General features: G+C 46.1%; 1 protein-coding gene across 1 annotated transcript in view; it reads right to left on the bottom strand.

The window, feature by feature from the left end:
* Nucleotides 1–22,784, bottom strand: part of LOC147668662 (transmembrane protein 131-like) — a gene marked incomplete at its 3' end in the record, with an annotated part of 812,034 nt that overhangs the window by 360,812 nt on the left and 428,438 nt on the right. Inside the window, exon 8 of the mRNA XM_086948537.1 lies at nucleotides 10,059–10,139. Within this exon, the coding sequence (XP_086804663.1) occupies nucleotides 10,059–10,139 (81 nt within the window). The remainder of the gene's footprint in view (nucleotides 1–10,058; nucleotides 10,140–22,784) is intronic.

Here is a 22,784-nt window from a genome sequence, read left to right as displayed (position 1 = left end):
GAGGCGGAGGCGTCTCGGCACTCTCGCAGCCGGGATCGAGCAGAGAAGCACATCGGCAGGTTCGGGTTCGCCTCCCGTTTCCGCTACCGCCACTCGTGTGCAGGATGAAGTACAGGATGAGGCGGAAAACGGGAGAAAGGCGAGAGGGTCGGCGTAGCCGAGAGATCAGGCGGCCATCATGGTTTCGAGCTAGGCTCCTCCCCCTGGGGTCGATTTCTTGATTGGTCAAGTTGCTGGGAATCAGTTTTAGCAATTATTAAGTCCAGGATTGCGCCTTTGTAGTGTGTCGGGCTGTTGCTTAATTGGTTGAGGTCTAAGGCGTTGAGGAAGTCTTTGAAGCTGTTGACCACTTTGTCGTTAGGATGGTTCCAATGGAGGTTAAAGTCACCCAGAAAAATGTGTGTGTTTCGTCGGCCAGTGAGTGATGAAATCAGGTCCATGATTTGTTCTGTGAATAGGAGGTGGTCGCCAGGAGGGTGGTAGATGGTGTGGAGCGAGCAGACAGGTTTACCATTACTGTTGATGTCAAGGCAGATGTATTCACATGACGGGAGTAGCGCAGGAATGGCTCTGTTTATGGTGATGTTGTTCCGGTGTATACAGGCAATACCACCTCCAGTCTTGCCACCCAGCCTGTCTAGTCTGATGTCATAATTAGGTGGAACTAAAATGTCGATGAGGGACGAGGAAGAATCTGTAAGCCATGTTTCCGTGAGAATTATGATGTCCATGTTGGTCGAGGTAATGAGGTCGGCTATGTCAGTGGCGTGTTTCGATGCCGATCTGCAATTCAAGAGTGAGCATTTAAGACGGGGGTGGCGGCAGATGATGTTTGTTCTTGGATGAGTGGGACTTTACAGAGGTTATTGGCGATGACTCCTCTGTTATGAGTAGAAGGCCTGTGAGGGTTTGGGAAGATAGAGGTGATGGGCATGTGAGGAAGGTGAACGGTGGTGGTGGGGGGCAGTTCGTAGGAGAGCAAGAGAGAGAGAAGATCGGTCTCGGAGAGATGGTTGTTGGTACGTAAAGGGCGGAGGTTAGGTTGCAAGAGGGTACAGAAATCCAATTAGGACCAATGTGTTTGTCGTAGTGGGGGTGTGTCGGGACTTGGTAGGGATGTTGGATCTCGAGAGCCAAGGATCGTTTGATAGAATGATTTTAAACGCGTGGAGGTCTTCGTTAATTAGATGGATTGTGGACATGATCTCATCTAATCTAGAGTCTGCTGAGGTTGTGGGGGGGGGGGGGGAGATGCGCTGAGTGAGAGTGTCTGGGGAGTCAGCTGGTTGGGTGAAAGTGCTAATAACGGGGTGCATGTGTTCGACTGTGTGGCTACGTGAGTGTGTCGTAAGGAAAGTGTTGATAAAGGTTGGATGGAGGGATTGCCAGGAGTGTGGGGAGGAGAGGGAGGCGAATGTTGTGCAAGGGGTGAACTGGTATCAGTGAGGTTGAGGAATGGACCACGGTGTGCAGGGGACTGCGCTGTGGTGGCCTGGTTGGCGAGTGTGAAGTAACTGGAAGGTGTGATGCTGCGAGTGGGGGAGAGAGGGTGAGCCATGAAGGTTCTTGTAGAGAGATCCGAAACTAGTGGAGGTAGGTGATTAGAATGGGTCGACTTAGGGGGGGATAAGTTGAGTTGTATGGAGTCTATGTTAGTGGTGGTGTTTTGAGGTGTGACTGGGATAGGGGGAGAGATGATGAGTGTGAGGAAAGAGGTGGAAGGGGGAGGGGATCTGTGTTCCAACCTAGGGTGAGAACCGTGGAAGTGTGAGGTGCATGGGTGGCCTCGTCCATGATAGGTAGGTGGAGGGTGGGCTGATTCGGTGGTATGGTGCTGATGGTAGTATAGGTGGGGGTGTATTTCCGGGTAGCTGGGGTTGTGGAGGCGGATGAGTCAGAGGAGTCAGAAGACCTAAAAGGACGGGAAGGAGGGAGAGGAGGGGGGAATGGGGTTAAATGGTCCCTAATAGTGTTGGTGTGAGTAGAGGTGGTACGTGATACAGTTTGGGGTTTGTCTACTTGTTCCTTAATGAAAGGGAAGAAGTTGTCTAGGAGGTTTAAGCTACGGTCCGTGGCTTGCATAAGGATGGTGCCGTTGTTATAGATAGTGATTGTTGCTGTAGCTTGAAAGATTTGGGAAGGGGCAATATAAATAGCTAAACCGTGTGCCGATTTTCTGGAGGAGGAAATGGGAAAAGTGGCTAGGAGAGCTTTCCTCCATTGTGCTCTCCGTTTAGTGTGGAAGATGATGTCGATGGTTGAATGTCTGTTGCGTGGTGAGAAGTAGGGATCAGCGAAGAGGGTTTCAGGGTGTGATCTGATGAAGTTGTGTTTGAACCGTTTGGCCGATTTGTTAGAGAGGCCAGGGGGGTGGATGATGTTATAGGTGTGTGTGCCTGTAAGTTCCATAGTAGGGTAGGCAGTGTTGTAGGCTAGTACAAGGAGATCTAATAAAAACTGGAGGTGGAGCGGTAGGCAGTGGGGTAGGATAGTACAAAAGAACAAAATAAAATGCACAGACTGATCTAAAGTAGGGAGGTGGAGAGGTAGGTGGTCGCTGATTGAGCGATGAATCCTTGTTTTGAGACCAATTAAAACTGGAGGTGGTGAGGTAGGCAGTGGGGTAGGCTAGTACAAAAGAGAATAGTAAGATATACAAATTGACCTGAAGTAGGGAAGTGGAGAGGTAGGTGGTCGCTTTTGAGCGATGAATGCTTGCTTTGAGACCATTGTAATATGGCCGCTTCTTTAGCAAAGAGCCTTATAGGCATCTATGAAGTCCTATTTCCATGTAGGTCTGTGAGTGATGAGCCAGTCCAAGATGACTGCACTGTGTTTCCAAATAGGTCCTGTGTCTATTTCCATTTAAAGATCCTTATGGGGAGTAGTCCTTTTTCTTTGTCTACTGATCTGATGCAGCCATTTTGTGTGAGCAATAGAGGCTGCTGAAGTCCTTTCCCACTTCGTGAATTAAAGTTTCTGGGAGTGATTCGTAGTTACAAAATCTTTTAATTACAGTGTATCTGCTTGCCTTCAACCTGGAAGTATTCCATGTGACCTCTAATGACCCCTAGTGGCCCACTGTGTAACATGTGGGTCTCTTGCAGATATTCAAGGGCTTTTGCTTTGTCGGTTACAAATGTAGATCAAGTACAATAATTTAAAGAGAAAGGACACAGATCAATTATCTTATCAATTATATCAACAATAATTCGAATCCCACAAGTTACACTTGCCTATACCCAACCTGCCAAATGTAGAAAACCAAGTAAAAGACAAAAATGATTAACGGAATGCTGAAGAAATCAAACATTAACCCACAGATCTGGTTTAAATCCATTGTTATTTTGCTCACCATGCCACCCCTGTTTGGACTCCGCTATATGCAAATCAGTCTTGATCCTGCTCATCATGGGAAAAGAACACTGAACTGCCAAGCCAGGTCCTTCCTGGACCAAAAACAAGCATCCTGGGACCCGTTTCGGGATATCATCCCTCCCCTCATCAGCCAGGCTAGCTTGAATCCAGTGGCACAGTGAGACCGGGCCCACATCTGGGCATACTCGGCACACTTAGGGGGAGAAAGCAAAAGACACACAAATGATGGACGGAATCTGAAACAAATCAAACATTCATCCCCAGTGAACAGCTCAGGGTTAAATCCATCCTTCTATTGCTCACCATGTCACCGCAGTTTAGACTCAGCCAAATGCAAATTTGTCTTGACCCTGCTCCTCATGGGAACAGAACAGGCCGAACTGACAAGCCAGGTCCTCCCTGGACCAAAAAGAAGCATCCTGAGACCAAACGTAGAAAGCCAAGGCAGTAAGAGGCAGGTCTGTAGACCAAACACAATGGGTGGATTTAGAGGCTTGTTGACGAGGGCATGCATGTTCAGGGTTTATCTGCCAATAGGCTCCCTTATCCAGCCAATGAGGTCTCTAAGGGAGGGAAGGGAGCCATGAAACCCACCACAGAAGTGTGTGTCAATGTCAAGTAATACATTATTACAGGACTGTAATAACACAATTTTAATACTACTCAGTAGTCCCAACAGCTGGACATGTAAGCACAATAAATAGATGCTGTTAACAGCGAGATTGCAAACTTCAATTTATTGTAAGCCTAAATGAATTCTACCCTGCAGGGCACAATGTACAACAAGCATCATCGAGGCTCTAGAGTTGATGATGGCGTCAGAGTAGTAATGATAACACAATCATATGTTTGGAGGAAACGTGCACTGCTTTGGGGCTATCACTCACAAATAACCAGCCATCAAACTCTTATAGTAAAGCAGTTCCATACTCTCCAGAGGGTAGGAAAAATCATTGCATGATGTTAGATCTCTGAATGGAAGAAAACATTGGCCTGAATTCAAATGACTTGAGACAGAATTCCTTCATTTATCAACGGGATCCGTTGAAACTATCTATTCCCAGACTCGGACAACAAAAGTATTTCATGCTAGCCCTACAGGATGAGAATTTGATTTGTATCAAAGATTGTTTTCCACAACGGAAGAGTGCCTCCTCTGAGCTCATTAAATAAAGCATGAGAAACAAGCATAATAAAACTTGACGTAATGCTTATGTTCTTCTTCTAACATCCATTCCATTCACATGGGACACAAAGACGACCTGGGACATATAAATAGGAGGACAGAGAGGAGAAATGAGCATGCAGAGGGCAAAAGAAATGGGATAAATATGGAAGACTAAAGAAAATAATGGAAATTAAGATATCTGTACACAGTGAAAATATTAGGGAAGAAATGAGAAAAGAGACTTGTCATCGGACCCAAGCTTTCAAACGTTGGCAGGGAAATACAACAAACTACTTAAAAAAACCTGGATGTTTTATAAGGCTTTCAACTACGAATACAATACCAGTGTGTCTCTTCCCTCTAGCGCCAATAAAGTATGATGGGAGTGTGCTGTATGAGAACCTTATTGACACAACATTATCAAGAATGATAGAAAAAAAAATGAAAATATTAATTTCAAGTAGAAGACAAAAGCAAATCTGTGAATATTAACACTGGTGGGGAATCATTCCTTCTAACACCAAGAAACATTGGTAGTTGTTAGTGTGCTTGTTAGACTCAGCATATTTTGGCATGTTTCCCCTCACTTTTTGCTTTCTGAACTTTTACACTATTTTTACTGGCTTAGTGTCTCTGCGCACTTTTTCACTGCTGAGCAGTGTTAAAGTGCATGTGCTCCTGTTGTAAAATGTGATATGGATTGGTGTTTCCATGATTGGCATATTTGATTTACTGGTCAGTCCCTAGTAAAGTGCACTGGGTGTGCCTGGGCCGGTAAGTCAAAGGCTGCTAGTGGGCTGCAGCCCTTGAGTGTGTCACCTACACAAGCAGCCTGTAAATGTAACTCTGGTCTGCCATTGCAGAGCCTGTGTGCAGTCTGAGACTGCCATGTCGTCTTGGTGAGTGCACACACTAGCCAGTCCCTAACCTTCCCTTTTCTAACAAGGTTGTCACCCCTATGGTAGGCTCAAGGTACCCCTGTGGGTAGGGTGCATTGGATGTTGGCGGCTGGACATGCCCTGGTGTGGGTGGCATGTCCTGCTAGTGAAAAAGGAAATTGGCAGTATTTAAATATTGCAAGGCTACCTGCTCAGATAGGAAAGAATGGGGAGTTTGTTTATAACATCTTATAAACATAACTACCCCGCGGAACAAGGTAGGAAAATAACGTTTGATATGCCTGAACTCAGAATGTTACAATGCATCTTTTAGTGAGGGGGGGTTTTCATTCTGTGTTTAAAAATACCACTTTTAGAAAGTAGGTATTTTCTTGCTTAGCCATTCAGTATGCCTCTGCTAGATTTGTGTATTGCATGTCTGGCTTTAGATAACAAGGGCTGGAGAGTAGCAGTGGCTCCAGAGAGCCTGATGAAGCAGGGTTGGGGTGAATAGGCCTGGTCTGCATTTGGAGTGATGGGAGGAGTAGCACTTGCACCTGAATAGGGCTGTGCCTGCCTTCCACAATGATGGCTCTGCCCCACTAAGGTGGTTGTGCAGTTGCAAAGTGCCTCACAGAACTGGTTTTGCCTGGGTACAGACACTCTTCAGAGAACAAAGGATTTTTGGGTATAAAAAGAGGGGCCCAGACTTTTAGGACTTTTTGGGACAAAGAAGACTGTCAAGAAGAAGAGCTGGAGAAGCTCTGAGGAGGAACTACGACTTTGCTTAGTGCTTTGCTGTGTTGGCCTACAGTGGCTGCTTCTCTCTTGGGCAGTGAACGGACTGGACTGAACTTTCTGCAACTTCTTCTCCAAGGGCTTGAGGTAGAGCTTGCCTCCTGTTCAAGACGTCTCAGGAACAGCAAAGACTTCAAGTTCTTCTGCCGTCAGCACTGTGGACCATGGGTTTTGTGCTGCAACAGAAAACACACCACTGGAGTCAAGCTAGCCGGGCTGATGAGAGGTGTTACCTCGAAACCGGTCCGGTCCTCGGATGCTTGATTCCGTTCTGGGAAGGACATGGCTTTTGTAGTTCGGACTGGACTGTTCCCATGGGGCACAGGGTCAGAGCTGATTTGCATATCGCCATTGTCTAACCCAGGGTGGTGTGGAGTGCAAAAAAACGATGGATTAGGACCCAGATCTTTTGACTGGGTTGAATGTGTGACATTGATCCTCATTCGGTCCATCACCTGTTGTTTTTGCAAACTCGCTATAAGTGTACTGGGGATGCCCAGACGTGGGTCCCAGGCACTCCACATCACTGGAGTCAAGCTAGCCGGGCTGATGAGAGGTGTTACCTCGAAACCGGTCCGGTCCTCGGATGCTTGATTCCGTTCTGGGAAGGACATGGCTTTTGTAGTTCGGACTGGACTGTTCCCATGGGGCACAGGGTCAGAGCTGATTTGCATATCGCCATTGTCTAACCCAGGGTGGTGTGGAGTGCAAAAAAACGATGGATTAGGACCCAGATCTTTTGACTGGGTTGAATGTGTGACATTGATCCTCATTCGGTCCATCACCTGTTGTTTTTGCAAACTCGCTATAAGTGTACTGGGGATGCCCAGACGTGGGTCCCAGGCACTCCACATCACTGGAGTCAAGCTAGCCGGGCTGATGAGAGGTGTTACCTCGAAACCGGTCCGGTCCTCGGATGCTTGATTCCGTTCTGGGAAGGACATGGCTTTTGTAGTTCGGACTGGACTGTTCCCATGGGGCACAGGGTCAGAGCTGATTTGCATATCGCCATTGTCTAACCCAGGGTGGTGTGGAGTGCAAAAAAACGATGGATTAGGACCCAGATCTTTTGACTGGGTTGAATGTGTGACATTGATCCTCATTCGGTCCATCACCTGTTGTTTTTGCAAACTCGCTATAAGTGTACTGGGGATGCCCAGACGTGGGTCCCAGGCACTCCACACCACTGGAGTCAAGCTAGCCGGGCTGATGAGAGGTGTTACCTCGAAACTGGTCCGGTCCTCGGATGCTTGATTCCGTTCTGGGAAGGACATGGCTTTTGTAGTTCGGACTGGACTGTTCCCATGGGGCACAGGGTCAGAGCTGATTTGCATATCGCCATTGTCTAACCCAGGGTGGTGTGGAGTGCAAAAAAACGATGGATTAGAACCCAGATCTTTTGACTGGGTTGAATGTGTGACATTGATCCTCATTCGGTCCCATCACCTGTTGTTTTTGCAAACTCGCAACAGAAAACAAAGCAACCCGATGCGGTCTATGACACCGCTGCCGACTCCGTGTCCTGAAGGCACCGCAGCAACGCTACCCTGGTCTCACTGACAACGCCATCTGACGCCGCCACTGAGCCGCTGCTCGCACCGCGACCTGTGGGTACCGTACTTCGCACCGTCTCGCCTCATGACGCTACTTTGCTATCGACGACGCTCCATGACAAAATCTACGCCACTGCTTGCACCGTGGTTCGAGGGCACCGCTCCTAAGTTACACGACGCACCGTCCTCATCCAGCACCGCAGCGTTGACCTACATACGCCGGCTAAATCGACTCCAGTTTGTCAGCCGACCACAGCGCTTCAGCAACGATGACCCCGCTGCCTGCCCCGTGACCTGCCAGCACCGCGACAGGCACCGCATCACTTTGCACTGCGATCCTGGTCTCACCGGCGATGCCATCTGACACCGCCACGAGCCGCTGCTCGCACCGCGACCTGAGGACATTGCACGCCACACAGCGGCACTTTACTCCGCAGCAACCGATGCCTGCCGACACCAGGGCTTCTGACTTCAACCGCGAGGAGTTTGATCTGCAACACATGTGACTTCAAGGGTCCGCCGACTCCTGCCCCGACCTCCGTAACCGGTGCCTTGGGACGCTGTGCCTTAGGGAGCTCAATGAGAGACCACTGACTCCCTGCATCTCTAAAGGTACTGTTTTCCTGAAACCGTAGTTGTCCCGCGATGCTGTGGTCAGCCAGAACTGTTTGGATTTGTTTGTTGATAGCCCCGGACTGAGCCAACGACTTCAAGGAACTGTATTTTAAGGTTATTTTGATAACTGACGATTTCCAAGTACTGTATTGTGGATTTTTATCGTTTTTGGTCTTGTCTTAAGTATATAAAAATATTGGATATTTTTCTAAACTGGTGTGGTGTCCTTTTGCAGTGCTTACACTATTACTGTTGGTTATGTGCAAATGCTTTACACACAGCCTCTAGGAAAAGCCTGACGGCTCTTGCCAAGATACCAAGGGGGTGAGAGCAGGGGTTATTTTAGGAGTGTAGCTCCCTTATCCCGACTAGAAAGAAGAGTCCCTATTTGGACAAAGTTACCTACCTCTGCAAATTAGAGACCCCCATTTCTAACATTGCTGAATGAGAAACTATTAACATAATATGAGGAGAGGGACTCACAATCCAATTTTAAAGTAATAAAAACATAAATAACCTCTGAATGATGCACAATGTAATTTTAAGGAGATGCCACTCGGAATGCCTAATACAGAGTTACATTTGGAATCTGCAGTTCACAGTTCCCAACCCTTAAGATAGTTCAGTGGGCTGATAACTGACTGCAGAAATAACATTTTAGGCCGGTTGTTCCACTTAGAAATCGGGGGGGGGGGGGGGTTGCGCAACTGCAGAGACCAGGGTGTATCCCTAAAGGTTACATATTAAAATCACAGTAAGTAATCTCAGAGGGGTAATGTAGAACAGTGACTGTGTCTAATGTATTAGTCACACGTTCCATTCACAGTCTTAGATGAGTAGGTAAATTCAGAACACTGACTGCAATTGTCAGTGTGTGTAACCTCTATTTATCCTGAAAAGCTCATTCCAAGTAATACATCAACAGTGTGAGCTCAATATTAGCAGGGCCATGGTGTTCAAAAGAGGAAACATAATACAATGTAAAACTTACACTTGTAAAATGCACCAGTGCTTAATCCAGGATCACCTTAATTGTTACCAAACTCCAAACACTTTGAAATCAAATAAATTAAGCTTTACTCTAGCATACTTGTTGCAAAGCATTCTTTTTATTTACTAGTTTCATTAAATAAAAACTAGTACTGTCTCTGTTCCAGGTTAGCTAATCTTATTAGGGTCCATGTGGAACAAGCAGATTTATTTACTGGACAAGTGGATGTATTTACAGGACAAGTAGCATTTTGTCCTTTGCACAAGAAGATTGTTTAACAAATTGCACACCCGTCGCATTACGAATTCAGAAGGTAAAGAATTTTGCTAGCTTACTGATACTCTGACTCAAGCCTTTGCTATATTAGTTTCACTTCCTTGATTGGAACACTTTATTGAGGGTGTTTTTCTCTTAAAATATGTTTGCAAATAATTATTAAAAGTACTACTTTTCTGCCAAGGCTATTATTGGTGGTTACACCATATGTACTTGCCCAGGTCATGTGATTAAGTGTAAATATCAAAGAATACAGGTCTACCTGTCTTATTCCAATCATGAAATAATTTCCCATCTTTGGTTAATTATGGCCAATTCTAAAATGCCTACAGATATTGAGACATTTTCTGAATGTGTGTACAAGGGAAGTGAAGAAACATGTAAATATAAAAAATACTCACCCAGAGCTTTCTTGTACCACCTTGCTGCCCTGTTGGAAGTTCTAGATGTAAATCACCCCCACTTGAATACATTTCAACCACCTGTGAGTAAAGCAATGTACAGTTAAGATGAGTAATGAGTAAGCAAACCTAACATTTCAGGGTGTGCATAGGATGTAAACACTGTTTCAGACAGCAAGATGGGGCTACTGATCTCACATTCAGAATCCAGAGAAGTAGCATTAAGGAGGCAGCAACAAGTTAACTTCAAGAATGGATTTGATTTCACTTTTCTCCTTCAAATAACTATAATATGTGCAGAAAGCAGGAGCTTTTGCTCTTACCATTTTGAAGAATGCTTCAATGTATCCCTTCTCAGAGAGGGATACATTTGTATCACCTTCTTCATGGTAAAATACGAACATACAAGTCAACCACACGATCTTCTTTTCGAGGAAGTGAAAAGGAGTAAACTAGGTACATCAGCTAATTGACAATGTAGCTTGATTTTCTCCCTCCGAGTTACAGACGAATCATAAGCTGCTTAGATCTTTTGCAGTACAATTCTAAAAAACGTATGCAACAACTTAAGTCTCTTCATACTGTTTCTTTGGAAATAACACTTTTTTTGCAGTCAAATACTTTTAAAATCTATCTCAAATTCTTCCTTTAGCAGCTTTTCTTTGCTGGTTTGCGGACACCTCGGGGTCCATGTCACCTATACTCAAAGGCTGGGCGGGGGGGGGGGGGGGGGGGGGGGGGGGGCGGGGACCTAGACTGCTTAGAAAATAAAATAGTAACAGATTAATAAAGTATATGTTATCTTAGGTTAGGTGTAGTTATAAAGCATGCTATCATTTGGAAGGGTATGCTGGCGAGGAGCAAGAGTTCAGCCGTGTCTAGCAGACAAGCTTTTATAACAGTCAGGTCTTCAGATGCTTGAGGAACTCAAGAAGTGAGGGGGAATCTCTGATGTATAGCAGTAGGTCCTCCCATGCTCTAGGAGAGGTGATCGAAAGAAAGCAGGACACAAATAGGTGCAAATGACAGGGACACCTGTGGAGTAAGTGTGACAGAAGCTTCCACCTGCTTGCTCTCTTATGATTGATTCACCCTGAAGAAACAAGCCTAGGCATGCGGGGAAATTCAAGAGCAATCAGCAAAGGAACAGCAACCAAAACATTCTGTTGGTGGGCATAAATGTGGGGTGGGTGAATTGAATGTGGATTGCGCAAACACATCTAAATGGAATGTGCTTGGGGATTAATTTGGGCCTGACAAAAGCCAGGTGACCAAAGGGGCAGTTAGAAGAGCTGGTTGAAAAATGTAAACCTAATAAGTGTGGGGAAGTATGTATTTCTGAACATGTCAGCTACTGTTTATTTAGTCCTGAGACTCTGGGAAAAATAAAAGAATGCAAGGAGACTCAGAGGCTATTTGAAAATTATAATATAGGATCCCTTGGTAAAAAATAATAAGAGTTCTACTCCCTGATGGCTAACAGTTACGGTTGAGCCCATCCGAGATCACTAAGCATACGTTAAGTGGAATCAATGATGAAGCATGCCACACAAATTGTGTGTGAACATCAAGAAACTGCCTAATGAAAAGTCTGTGCAAGAAGGGAACAGATTAGGTTGAGTGGTCATTCTGCTTTAGTGTGATTTAACGGTTGTCTGTGAAAGACAAGACAACTATCTTTCAGGGACACCTACCACTTCCTCGGTTCTGATTTAACAGCAATACAGGAGAAGGCCCAACCTCCAAATCTGGTTCATCATATGTGTATATAGGAGTTCGGCCAAAGTGAGGTGTAGTGTAGTGTTTTGAGGGTGTGCGTGAGGAGATTGAACTATATTATTTTTTTTCACAACTGCTTTTATTGAAAGTTCAGGCAGAGCATAGGTACAGTTCTCCACAATCAGGAAGATACTGTCTACAGTAAACATATAGCAGGATGAATAGAAGGCCTAAACTTGAAACCACCCCCCCTCCCCGTCCCATGTCCCACCCACCCCCAAGAAACACACCCCAACTCCCTCCCCCGGCTACCCACCCCTTATCCCACCCTAACCCAGTGCACGTGTTCACATTCCACCAAATATACAGGTACGGCAAAGTAGGTATCAGATATCGACCTAGGTCCCAAGGTCCCCATCCGGAGGCGGCACATCATCTATATCAACTGGGGGTTCCAAAGTCAGTCCCCTGTAGTCCGCCCACCGCTTCCAGATCTTATGATGTTTCCGGGGGCACCCCCTGGCCTCAAACACAGGTAATTCTAGCCCCATAAGAAAGTCTAAGCCCGCCTTCCAGGCGGTAAGTGGGGGGACACGGTCGCTCTTCCAGGCTCTCGCCAGATCTCGCTTAGCTACAACCAAACCCAGTAACAGGAGGTGGCGTTTGTAGATGTTGCCTCCTACATTCTCCAGGACATGGAGGAGGCCCAGTCTGGGTGTACGAGGGAGGTCCCACCCCAGCACCTCCGACAAACAATTCCACACCCCATTCCTAAATCGGGTCAGACCCACACAAGACCACACCGTATGCAGCAGCGTTCCTCTTTCAGTTCCACAACGCAAGCATTCCGGAGCAGCAATGAGGCCTGCTCTCCACAGCCTCACTCTAGTGTAGTATGCTCTATGTAGGTATTTAAACTGTATGAACCTGAGTCGCACAGCAATGGCAGCCCCGCGGGGGGACTCAATGGCCTCCCTCCAGTCATCCTCATCCAACGGGCCAACATCTCCCAGGGGGCGTTCAGTGACAGGAGAGAAGAAGAGCAGTGAGTAACCAGCGTTTGGTATATTTTGGAAACTTTCTTATCTCCCAGGTCCCCCATGAAGAGCTTGGCCTCCACTGGGCTGAATTCAGGAAGCTGGTCCAGCCCCACCAGACTCGGCGCGAGTGCATGGCGGAATTGTAGATATTTGAAAAATTGGGTCTTGGGCATATTGAATTCGGAGCTGAGATCCTGAAAGGATTTGAGGGTAGTCCCCGTGGGGACATGGCCGAGTGAGGAAATCCCGATGGCGTCCGAGCCTCCAAACCCCGATAGGGAGGCCAGTGCAGGAAGCTGTCCGTTATTCCACAGCGGAGTTTCGGCTGTCAGCCTGCCCCACCAACCCATACGGCGCAGCGCCTGTCTCCAGGTCACAAAGACCACCTGGGTGACCCGCGGCAGCATCCTCCGCCGCCTGGCCGAGTACAACAGCGTATGTAGCGTGGCATCGCCCATCAAGAAGTGTTCCAGCGCATATGCCGGGTCGCTGTGGTCACCATACCACCACTCATTTAGAACCAGTAGATGAGAGGCCTGGTAGTAGGACAGGAGGTCAGAGGTAGCCAGACCTCCACAGTACGTGGATAGAAAGCAAGTCCGCAGTGCCACTCATCACTTCTATATTTTAATCACGAAGAAAAATGTAAAAATTATTTTAAAACTTGATATAAATATTAAGGGATATGAAAATTAGTTTGTATCCTTAGATTGATTTGTGGAAGCAGTGCAAGAACAACAAACATGGATTATGGCTGGCTTCAATTTAATTCAGAAAGGCCCCAAGATTCCCAGTAAAGTGTCAATTTTTTTACATTTATGAATTAAATAAAAGATTTTATCTTATGAGTAATAAATGCTTGCTTCTGCATTTTTATTTAGGTTCAAATCATCAAACTTGCTTAGGCTAGGGACCTGGTATTCCAGCAATGACTAAGTAGGAGTCCCCTGATTACAATAATGATTCAGTAGGGATACCCAGAGTTCACTAATAATTAAGTGGGAGTACTATTCTAGAGGACCTAAACAGAGTACTGAATTTTTACTTCGGCTGGCATAAATGACAATACATTTTAAAAGTAATTGGCTAGGAAAATCAACAAACATTAACCACACTTTGGAATAAGATTAAAAAAAGAAAACATCTATTTTCACGCTAGCTTTGGCACCCTGAAACACATTTCTTATATAATAGAAATTACATCACACTGGAAAAACGGTGATGAATTATCTTATAAGGCACAGTAGAATCGTATATGATACAGTCAGAAGACGGACAGAACTAATTTATCTTTAATGTATTTATCTACTAAAACAGATTACAGAAGATGTCTGTTCACATCTTATCTGTCCAATGTAAAAACAGATAGACCATAAATGATAGACTGTTGGAGAGGAAGGTGCTAAGCTTCCTAGATATTTTTAACTGTGCTGCTTATCTAATTTGTATCAATATTTCATTATGCTGTTGCTCAATACCTTAAACTTGTATTGCAGTATGACCAATATTTTACCTGCATTAAACAGATTATTAGCATAACGGTTTCTGATGTGGCTTTCTCAATGTGATTGAAACCATCTTCCCAGCCCTTTATTCTCTCTCAATCATTTCCCCCCATTTTTTGGACACATTTCTTACGTTAGTTGATTTAATTATAGTTAATGGGATAATTTCATGCTTTCGCTCTAAATGTATTCTTCAATTATATTGTATTTTTTGCATTTTGTACATATTATACAATCATTTTCATTATGTTTATTTTAATTGAATTAAATCTTTCAACTTAAAGATGGAAAGCAGGATTTACCACTCTAAGAATATTTCCCACACTCCTGAAGAGTTTTATAGTTAGCTAAGTGACAGAGGTTAAGCATCTCCTATGTAGACTTAATCTTGGTTAGTTAACAATAGTCCCCCCACAATGCTCGCGACACTTCAGCCAGTTTGCTTGCCTCCCATAATATCCTCTTCTTCGCCTCTAGCACAAACTGTCCCATCAAACTACTTTCCAGTTCTTAGCCCACTAAGTAACTGGTAAGCAGCTCTTTCGTAGATTTCTGGAAACTAATAGATCAAAACTGATGAACAGTATGTTGCTAAGGGCGTGATTTTATCCCAGTAAGGATTTTTTTGTGTTTTCAAAAGCTTAGATGTTATGTGTAGATTTTGTGTTTTCTTTTACAATGTGAAATTTAAAAAATCTACAACCTAGAGAAGGCTTGAAGCAAATGCTGGGTGTCAAAACAAGTACGGTGTATGGCTAATTCTGGGAGCACAGCCTAACAGTACCAGGACATTTGGAGTGTAGGTGGTATTTGTAAGGGTGATCAAAAACAAATTCCCAGACATCACTGTAAATCGTGACTATGATACTGTGAAGTGTTTGTAGTCATCTTACTATTCTGAAATGTCCTTAATGTTTACCTACAGCATGGGATAGTGTTAGTGTCAAAATGTTGAAGGAGAAAAACTGCACTTCAAATTTGCAAATGTGGGTAACAAGTGGTAAATTCATGGTAGGAGGCTCTATCCCACAAAGAAAAAACTGCCTTTCTTCAAAAAACTGAATAGTCAGAAGCATCTAAGAAGCACTTGATGTCTCAGTTTTAATTTTGGTTCTCCTTGACGAACGACAACACTGAGTTACATTTTGGATAAAAACTCTTCAACCCACAATATCCCACACAGCTGTGGCTGAGAAAAGGGGAGGGGGGTTGAAATAAATCTGCTTCACAAACAAGATCCATATTAGGTGCTAACATTTCTCAGGAGCCCACATCTATACAATAGCAAGTCCTGATACTGAAAAGAGACTTCATACAAAAGTTAAAAATGCTAAATAACAATACTACATCAATGAAGGACATCAAGGAGGCAGAGCCTAGATTAAAAAAATTGTACAGCATTGTGAAGAACATACTATATTCGTTAGTCTCGCACAGGTTAATGTCGGGTGAGGTTTAAAAAAAACAATAACAACCAGGAAAGCACGAAGGGTAGTAGAGGGAGATGACGCAATGTGCTACACAAAGTGATCATTGTTTCTGCTCCTAGGTTTTCATTTAAAGATTACACCAGCAGTAATACTATTCTGTATGGAGAACAAAGGTTTCTGAATTGGATAACATGGAATAAAAAATTTGTATTTCTGTGCTGAGAATATCAGCAGCTCTGCTTGTGGAGACTACAAGACTGGAATTTAGAACACTGTCCATCAAGCACCATGGATGAACATCATTTGCATGAAATAATGTAGTGATTTGAAGGACGATCTAGGGCTCCATTCCAAAAAGAGGTTTTTATCAATGGAGAAGTGAGGAGTTGATCTCACCAGCGTGCTTTAGCTGCCTTGGAACTCTGCCTGTGAGCGCCAACGACTTGCCGGACCCGCTGCCCGCTGCGGGTCCTCGTAGGGCTTTGAGGGGGAGCCCTTTGCTTAACTGCATCTTCTGGACACCAGCGGGGCTGCGAGCTGCCTAGCAGGGACTCCAGTGACCAGGAGTCCCTGCGTGCAACACCTGTGGCCGCTCTCCCCGCCGGCAACGCCCCCTGTCAAGTGGAGATTAAAGCCTAGCATCTCCCTTGGGCTGCGGGAACCTGTGATCTCACCAGCGTGCTTTAGCTGCCTTGGAACTCTGCCTGTGAGCGCCAACGATTTGCCGGACCCGCTGCGCGGGTCCCGCTGCGTGGAGAGACTCCTCGTGGGGCTTTGAGGGGGAGCCCTTTGCTTAACTGCATCTTCTGGACACCGGCGGGGCTGCGAGCTGCCTAGCAGGGACTCCAGTGACCAGGGTTCCCTGCGTGCAACACCTGTGGCCGCTCTCCCCGCCGGCAACGCCCCCTGTCAAGTGGAGATTAAAGCCTAGCGTCTCCCTTGGGCTGCGGGAACCTGTGATCTCACCAGCGTGCTTTAGCTGCCTTGGAACTCTGCCTGTGAGCGCCAACGACTTGCGGGACCGGCTGCGCGGGCCCTGCTGCGTGGAGAGACTCCTCGTGGGGCTTTGAGGGGGAGCCCTTTGCTTAACTGCATCTTCTGGACACCGCCGGGGCTGCGAGCTGCCTAGCAGGGACTCCAGTGACCAGGAGTCCCTGCGTGCAACACCTGTGGCCGCTCTCCCCGCCGGCAACGCCCCCTGACATCCTCTATTTTACTGGGCGGAGTACCCGCTGCGCGGGAGCGACCGGGGCGAAGACCGGGAAAAGAACGGGCCGTTTGAGGCCGTTCGAGCACGGCAGAGTCCGGCCTAGGCCCACCCCCCCTGGTCGAGTGGAAGGCCATAAGGTAGGCGGCGGCTTCCGCACTAAAATCTCCTGTTCCTTGGTGTTGCCAACACAGCCTGACATTTTGTATAAACCTTGCCAACTGTACCCCCTGCAATGACGTTACGGTCAGGCAAAGAACGATCTGTGCAAATCCACACTTCCAAGGGAGTTGTTTCCGGTCCCCTTGACGCCTTTATAACACGGGCTACTGGAATCCTGGAGAAGGAAATTGCAATGGTAGAGAAGAGACTCTCAATAGATCTCATCAGTGGCAAGCGGTCATCATTGGGGGCTTTAGCTAATTCGACCTCCCCTGTGCCCACTGCCCCACATGCTGCCTTTAACTGCGACCATACCACTTCTACAGACGCAATCGTCCATTTAGAAAACATAGGGGCGAGCCCATTAGTAGATATTTTGAAGGTAGAAAGGCACAGTATAGAAGCATCCCAATGTAGCCAGGGGGATGATGGCGATGAAGAGAATAATTTATTGACTAGTGGGGGGCTTGATTCAAGCCAGCTTTCGGGACATCTCCCCATTAACCACTCTAGTAATTCTAATCTCGCTGAAAACCCCAACCATCCTGTACCCAACCCTGGTCCCAACACTAAAAAGAGAAAGTTGGACTCTAGACTGTCGGGGGAGAGAGATTTAAAAATTCCTAAAGTAAATGAAGCCCAAGATTATGCAAGACAGGAGTCTGAGCTCCTCCCAGACCCTCTAATCCCCTCTGTATTTACCAACATGCTATGCCCTTCCCTTTCGGCCTTGGGCTCCTCAAGTACCTGCCCCATGTGCCTTAATAGTGACGAAGTTTTGTTAGCTAAAATGGAGGCCATGTTTAAAACTTTACTTCTGCCTGTCCTGGAGCGGACAAGGCTCATGACCTCAAAAATAGATAGCATGGAGGTTTTGATTAATTCAAACCATGCGATGCTACAAACATTACTTGGCACAAACCACACGGGTGCCAGTAAAACACCAACAACGACTAAGGCCCCTGGTAACAATAATATGGCAAGGGGTAAACCACCATCTAATAAAGCACCAGGGCCGCACAATACCACGCTTAAAGGGGGAGAAAAATCTAACACATCTAATACAACATCTTCTAAACCAGGCACTAGCATCCACGCCCAGGCACCTAAGCCGCACTCAAAAACTCTGGCCAAACAAAATACTGGTGGGCGTCAATCTATGGGACCTCCCCCGCAACCTCCCTCAAATCTCGCTCCCCCTACCACGCAAAGAGACCAGCGTACTGCCTCCACTAACTACAGGGAGGGAGGACGCAAAAGGCCAACTACCCCTCGTGTTGATCTACCACCTGAAGCAGCTCAACACACGATTGTCCTGACAGGTGTAGCACCACTAAAACCAGGTACCAGGGAGTCTTATGGGGACCTTCGTAACAAAGTCATTTTTTGGCTAAATAAAAATCGCCTGTTACCCCCCTCCACTCCCACGGAGATATTATTCGTGAGGAGAGTAGAATGGGTGGGACACGGGGCCAAAGACTTGGAGGGAGATTGTATCTTAATCTCGTTCAAAGATATGTGGGTGGTAGATGCCATCCGACGAGAACCGAGGTTCGCAAGACAGGGGGATGTACAAACCTTAGCCTTATCGTATTTTTACCCACATAGGCAAATACCCCCCCCAATCTTACCCCCCATTTCGCCAGGTCCCAGCAGCAAGACACCCCCGGGCATTGACCCCCCTCGACTGCCAGCGTCCCTTTCTCTTTAATCATTTTGGGTACCTCTCTGGCCTTGAGGCTATCGATTGACTCAATAGTGAGCCTTCCCCTGTTAAAACAGTAGCCCAAGAGCCCATTGAGTATAGTATGGTGAGTCCATATCAACCCAGTAATCTAGTAGATGAGGTTGGAGGTCCAGCTCCTTTGCTACCTAAATCATTTCCCAACATAGTTGTTCAAGAGATCCCGATCAATGATAATTCCATAGTTCCAATAGACCATGTTAGGCACATAGAGGTTAAAGATGATAAAGGGTGTTCAAAGGGAGTCCCACAGCCCTCACCTTTGCAACCCCCCTCCATGGTCAACACGAATGATAATCTGAAAACTTTAAAAATTTTGTCCTGGAACATAGCGGGTATTAAGGCCCGCCTTGTCTCTACTGATTGGTCAAACTTTGTGGACAACTATGACATTATTCTGCTGCAGGAAACCTGGGCAACCGAGCCTGTCTACAAGTTGGGTTTCATTAATTTTTTCAAACCTGCAATTAAAGGGGGTAAGGGGCGGGCCTCAGGTGGCCTGACGATCTGGGTGAAACAGTCTCTGGGGTTCCATCCAACCGAACTCCCTGCTGAGCATCCGGACCTCCTCCAAATCAAACTAAGCAAAGGGAATCAGCAAAATATGAACATTCTTAATATTTATGCTAGAGGTCTGCCCGGTGGTCGAAGTCCGCCCTTGTTAAACCTAATCGACCATATCACTTCGGAAATGGATAGCGGAAACGTTACTATTCTTGCTGGTGACCTTAATTGCACCATAGAACCACTGTTTGACATGGAAGACACCTGGAGCATGGCTGAGGACTCCGTTTGGGGCATCCTCGACTTAAAAGTGGCAAAGAGGGCAAAAGCAACAGAGGCAGCAGTGTCTTGGATGGCATTCTGCCTACAAAAGGGCTTTCGAGCATGTAATGGCCGCACTATTTCGGACATCAAAGCAAATTGCACTTTTGATAATGGGCAGAGGCAGAGCCGCATTGATTATATTCTGTTGAACATGGAGCATTGGCAGTTACTAATTGACATGGCAGTTCTACAGCGTCCGGAAAGCGACCACAACCCGCTGTCATTGTCATTAGAGATTCCAGGCCTAAAGAGACAAGAGGAGCCCACCGCCACCTGCACTGGGGATGCCCTACTCACTAACGATAGGAGGAGATTGAAATGGTCCTAGGTTATAGAGGATAAGTGTCTATGGGACAATATTAATACTGTGGCAAAAAATGCGCTTAATGAAATGTCGCAAATTGACTTGTTGGGGGCGGATTCAAGTTTGGCTAAAAATGTGATGGGATTACATATTAAATGTTTTGATCAGTTGAAATCTTTGCTCTCCCTCCCGTGCCGAAATGCTCCTACTAAAACAAATCCCTTGCCCCAGAAATGGTACAATAGGAAATGTAGGGAGGCACATACAGCTCTCATCTCGGCCATTAAAACACGGGATATGGCCGCAGTGAAGGCCGCAAGGCTCAATTACAGGAAAACTCTTAGAGAAGCCAAACGGGAATGGGAAGATAAGTTCTGGTCAGATCTCCTGGAGGCATCTTCCTCTAACAATCAAAAAAGGTTTTGGGACTTAGTTAAATGGGGGAAAAACTCGGACTCTTCTACTCCGGGAAACAATGTGCCCCTTGAGGATTGGGTATCATTTTACTCTGCCCAATTCAGAGCCGATGACCCCGAAGCTATGAATTCCCTTGGCAATACACTTTCGAAGACCCCTCAAGGGGAAAAATTAATCTTCATAATTGCTGAGGCTGAGCTGGCCCTGGCCTTGACTCTCCGAGGGAAAGCACCTGGCATGGATCTGATCCCGACAAAACAAACAGTAGGGGAGGGCTAGAGGGACGTTTAAAGACCAGTGCCTAAGTATTGTCCCCCAAAGGACTGAATTACACACAATAAACTTAGGGGTCTAATGGCTAAACCAGAAAAGTGTTTGCTAATGTAAGTCCTATGTCTAATGAGTACTCTAGGAATACAAAAGAATAACAGACCAAATCGCCAACAAATGAAACACCTGTAATCGTAAGTCACCCCAGTTGTTTTGGATTCCCATCAAAGTCTTATAAGATCAATATTATCATTTGGTAATCCTTGCCGGGTATTGTGTCTCCTGATCATTGAGATCACATGCATACCCTCTCGGATGGTTCGGGGTAGCGACCACAATCACACAGGTATCACAAATGATGTTGATTCAATGGGAAAAGTGCAGTGCGAAAAGGAAAAGTGGTGATTAAAATAGGATAGGGAACTAACAGAAAATCTTTTAATAGGCGTTGGCCCCTTCCTAATTAAAAACAAGAACAGTCTGGCAAAATCATCGCATTGATAACAAATATCTGCGAGGAGACCAACATGTTTCAGCCTCTGAGGGGGATACCTCAGGCTTTCTTCAGGGTCTCTGTTCTTAGGTGTGTTACTGCCTGTATATGTGTATTAATGAGTGTGAAAAATTATACAAAAAAACACACAAGTGGAAAAAGCCAGAAAAGGATATAGTGTTCCTTCTTCTGTGCGAACTCCTCTTCGGAAGCAGGTACTTGGTTACTGTAATCGGGGGACAAACATACAAGTGAAACACTTCCAGCGACAATGGTCTGAATACTACAGTGCAAGAAGTCAAGAACTATGTCATCCTACGATACTCACCCAGTACTTCCGGGGAGTGGACCTCACCTCTTCCTGGACCTGGCTCAGGATATGTGAGACCCCGCTCTACGGGAACAGAAACCGACCTCATGGTTATGATAACGGAGGGATCAAGGGTAGATCTACTCTCGTACACACTACTTGAAGTCAAAGGTGTTCTGAACGTAGAGTATACTGTCACACACCAACACGCTCCCGCTCCAGTGCCATTCGTTGCATCCACCCAACTTAAGTCAATGATATCGGAATAACTGGAGGTATCATTCAGGTCAGTGTCAAACGCAACCCGCCAGAAGGACTGGTGGAGCTAGCGTCTTACCTGTCCGTCGTTGTCTCGAGCTGTGACTGAGTCAGGGGGAGGCTCAGACCTGTGTGCGTCATTCTTACCTGAATGGTTTGGAGAGAGGTTCCCGACCAATCAGCAAGAGCTACAACGACGTAACCTCATACTGAGGCCCGAACTACTCGATGACGTCATAATCAACACTCGGGTAGTTCTGCTGATATACAAAGGACCCCGCAATTTTTCAGTGGCTGGTCAAGATTGCCTGTCGGGGAGTTTAGGACAGGCTGAACCAAGGGATGTCGTCATTCAGTCCGTGTTGGTCCGTGCCTAATTTGTACACCCATCTCTGTTCTTTGCGAAACAAGAAATTCGACACATCGCTAACATGGGCAGGAATGAATGGTTTTTCAAGAACATGCCATTTGAAGTCGGTTTCACTATGATTGTGTTCAATGAAGTGTTTAGTGAGTTTTGAGATGTCCTTTTTGCATCGGAAAGGTCTTTTTATGTTCCTGCATTCTCACTCTAACTTTTCTAGTGGTCATGCCTACATACCGTTCGTTACAGATGCAGGTGAGGAGGTAGATCAGGTTGTTGCTGTTGCAATTAGAGAATTGTCTCAGCTCCCAAGGTCGATCTGTCCCGATATCCACCCTAGTAATCTTGGATGTGAGTGGGCAAACAGAGCAGTTCCCACAAGGGTGGTGACCTGTTACAGGCGGCAGGTCCCAGAGAGTGCCCACTTCTCTCTTAGCAGTGGCTTTGGGACGGGTGTGTACCAGACGATCCCTCAAGTTTTTTGAGCGTTTGAACGCGAACAGTGGGAGTTAGAGTTTGTCTTTCCCACTATTTAAGATGCGCCAATGTTTCTTAATCACTTTCTGAACCTTGTTAGACTTGGTGTTGTATGTGCTTACAAGAGTAAGTCTTTCAGTCGGTGGTTTGACAGGTTTTGGTTCAAGTAGAGCAGCCCGGTGGTTATTGGCTGCTCTT

Source organism: Lissotriton vulgaris, unplaced genomic scaffold, assembly GCF_964263255.1.
Source record: "Lissotriton vulgaris unplaced genomic scaffold, aLisVul1.2 SCAFFOLD_700, whole genome shotgun sequence".
In the NCBI taxonomy this organism is placed as follows: domain Eukaryota; kingdom Metazoa; phylum Chordata; class Amphibia; order Caudata; family Salamandridae; genus Lissotriton; species Lissotriton vulgaris.
Note: the sequence above shows the minus strand (reverse complement) of the source record. Positions and strands in the feature narration are given on the sequence as shown.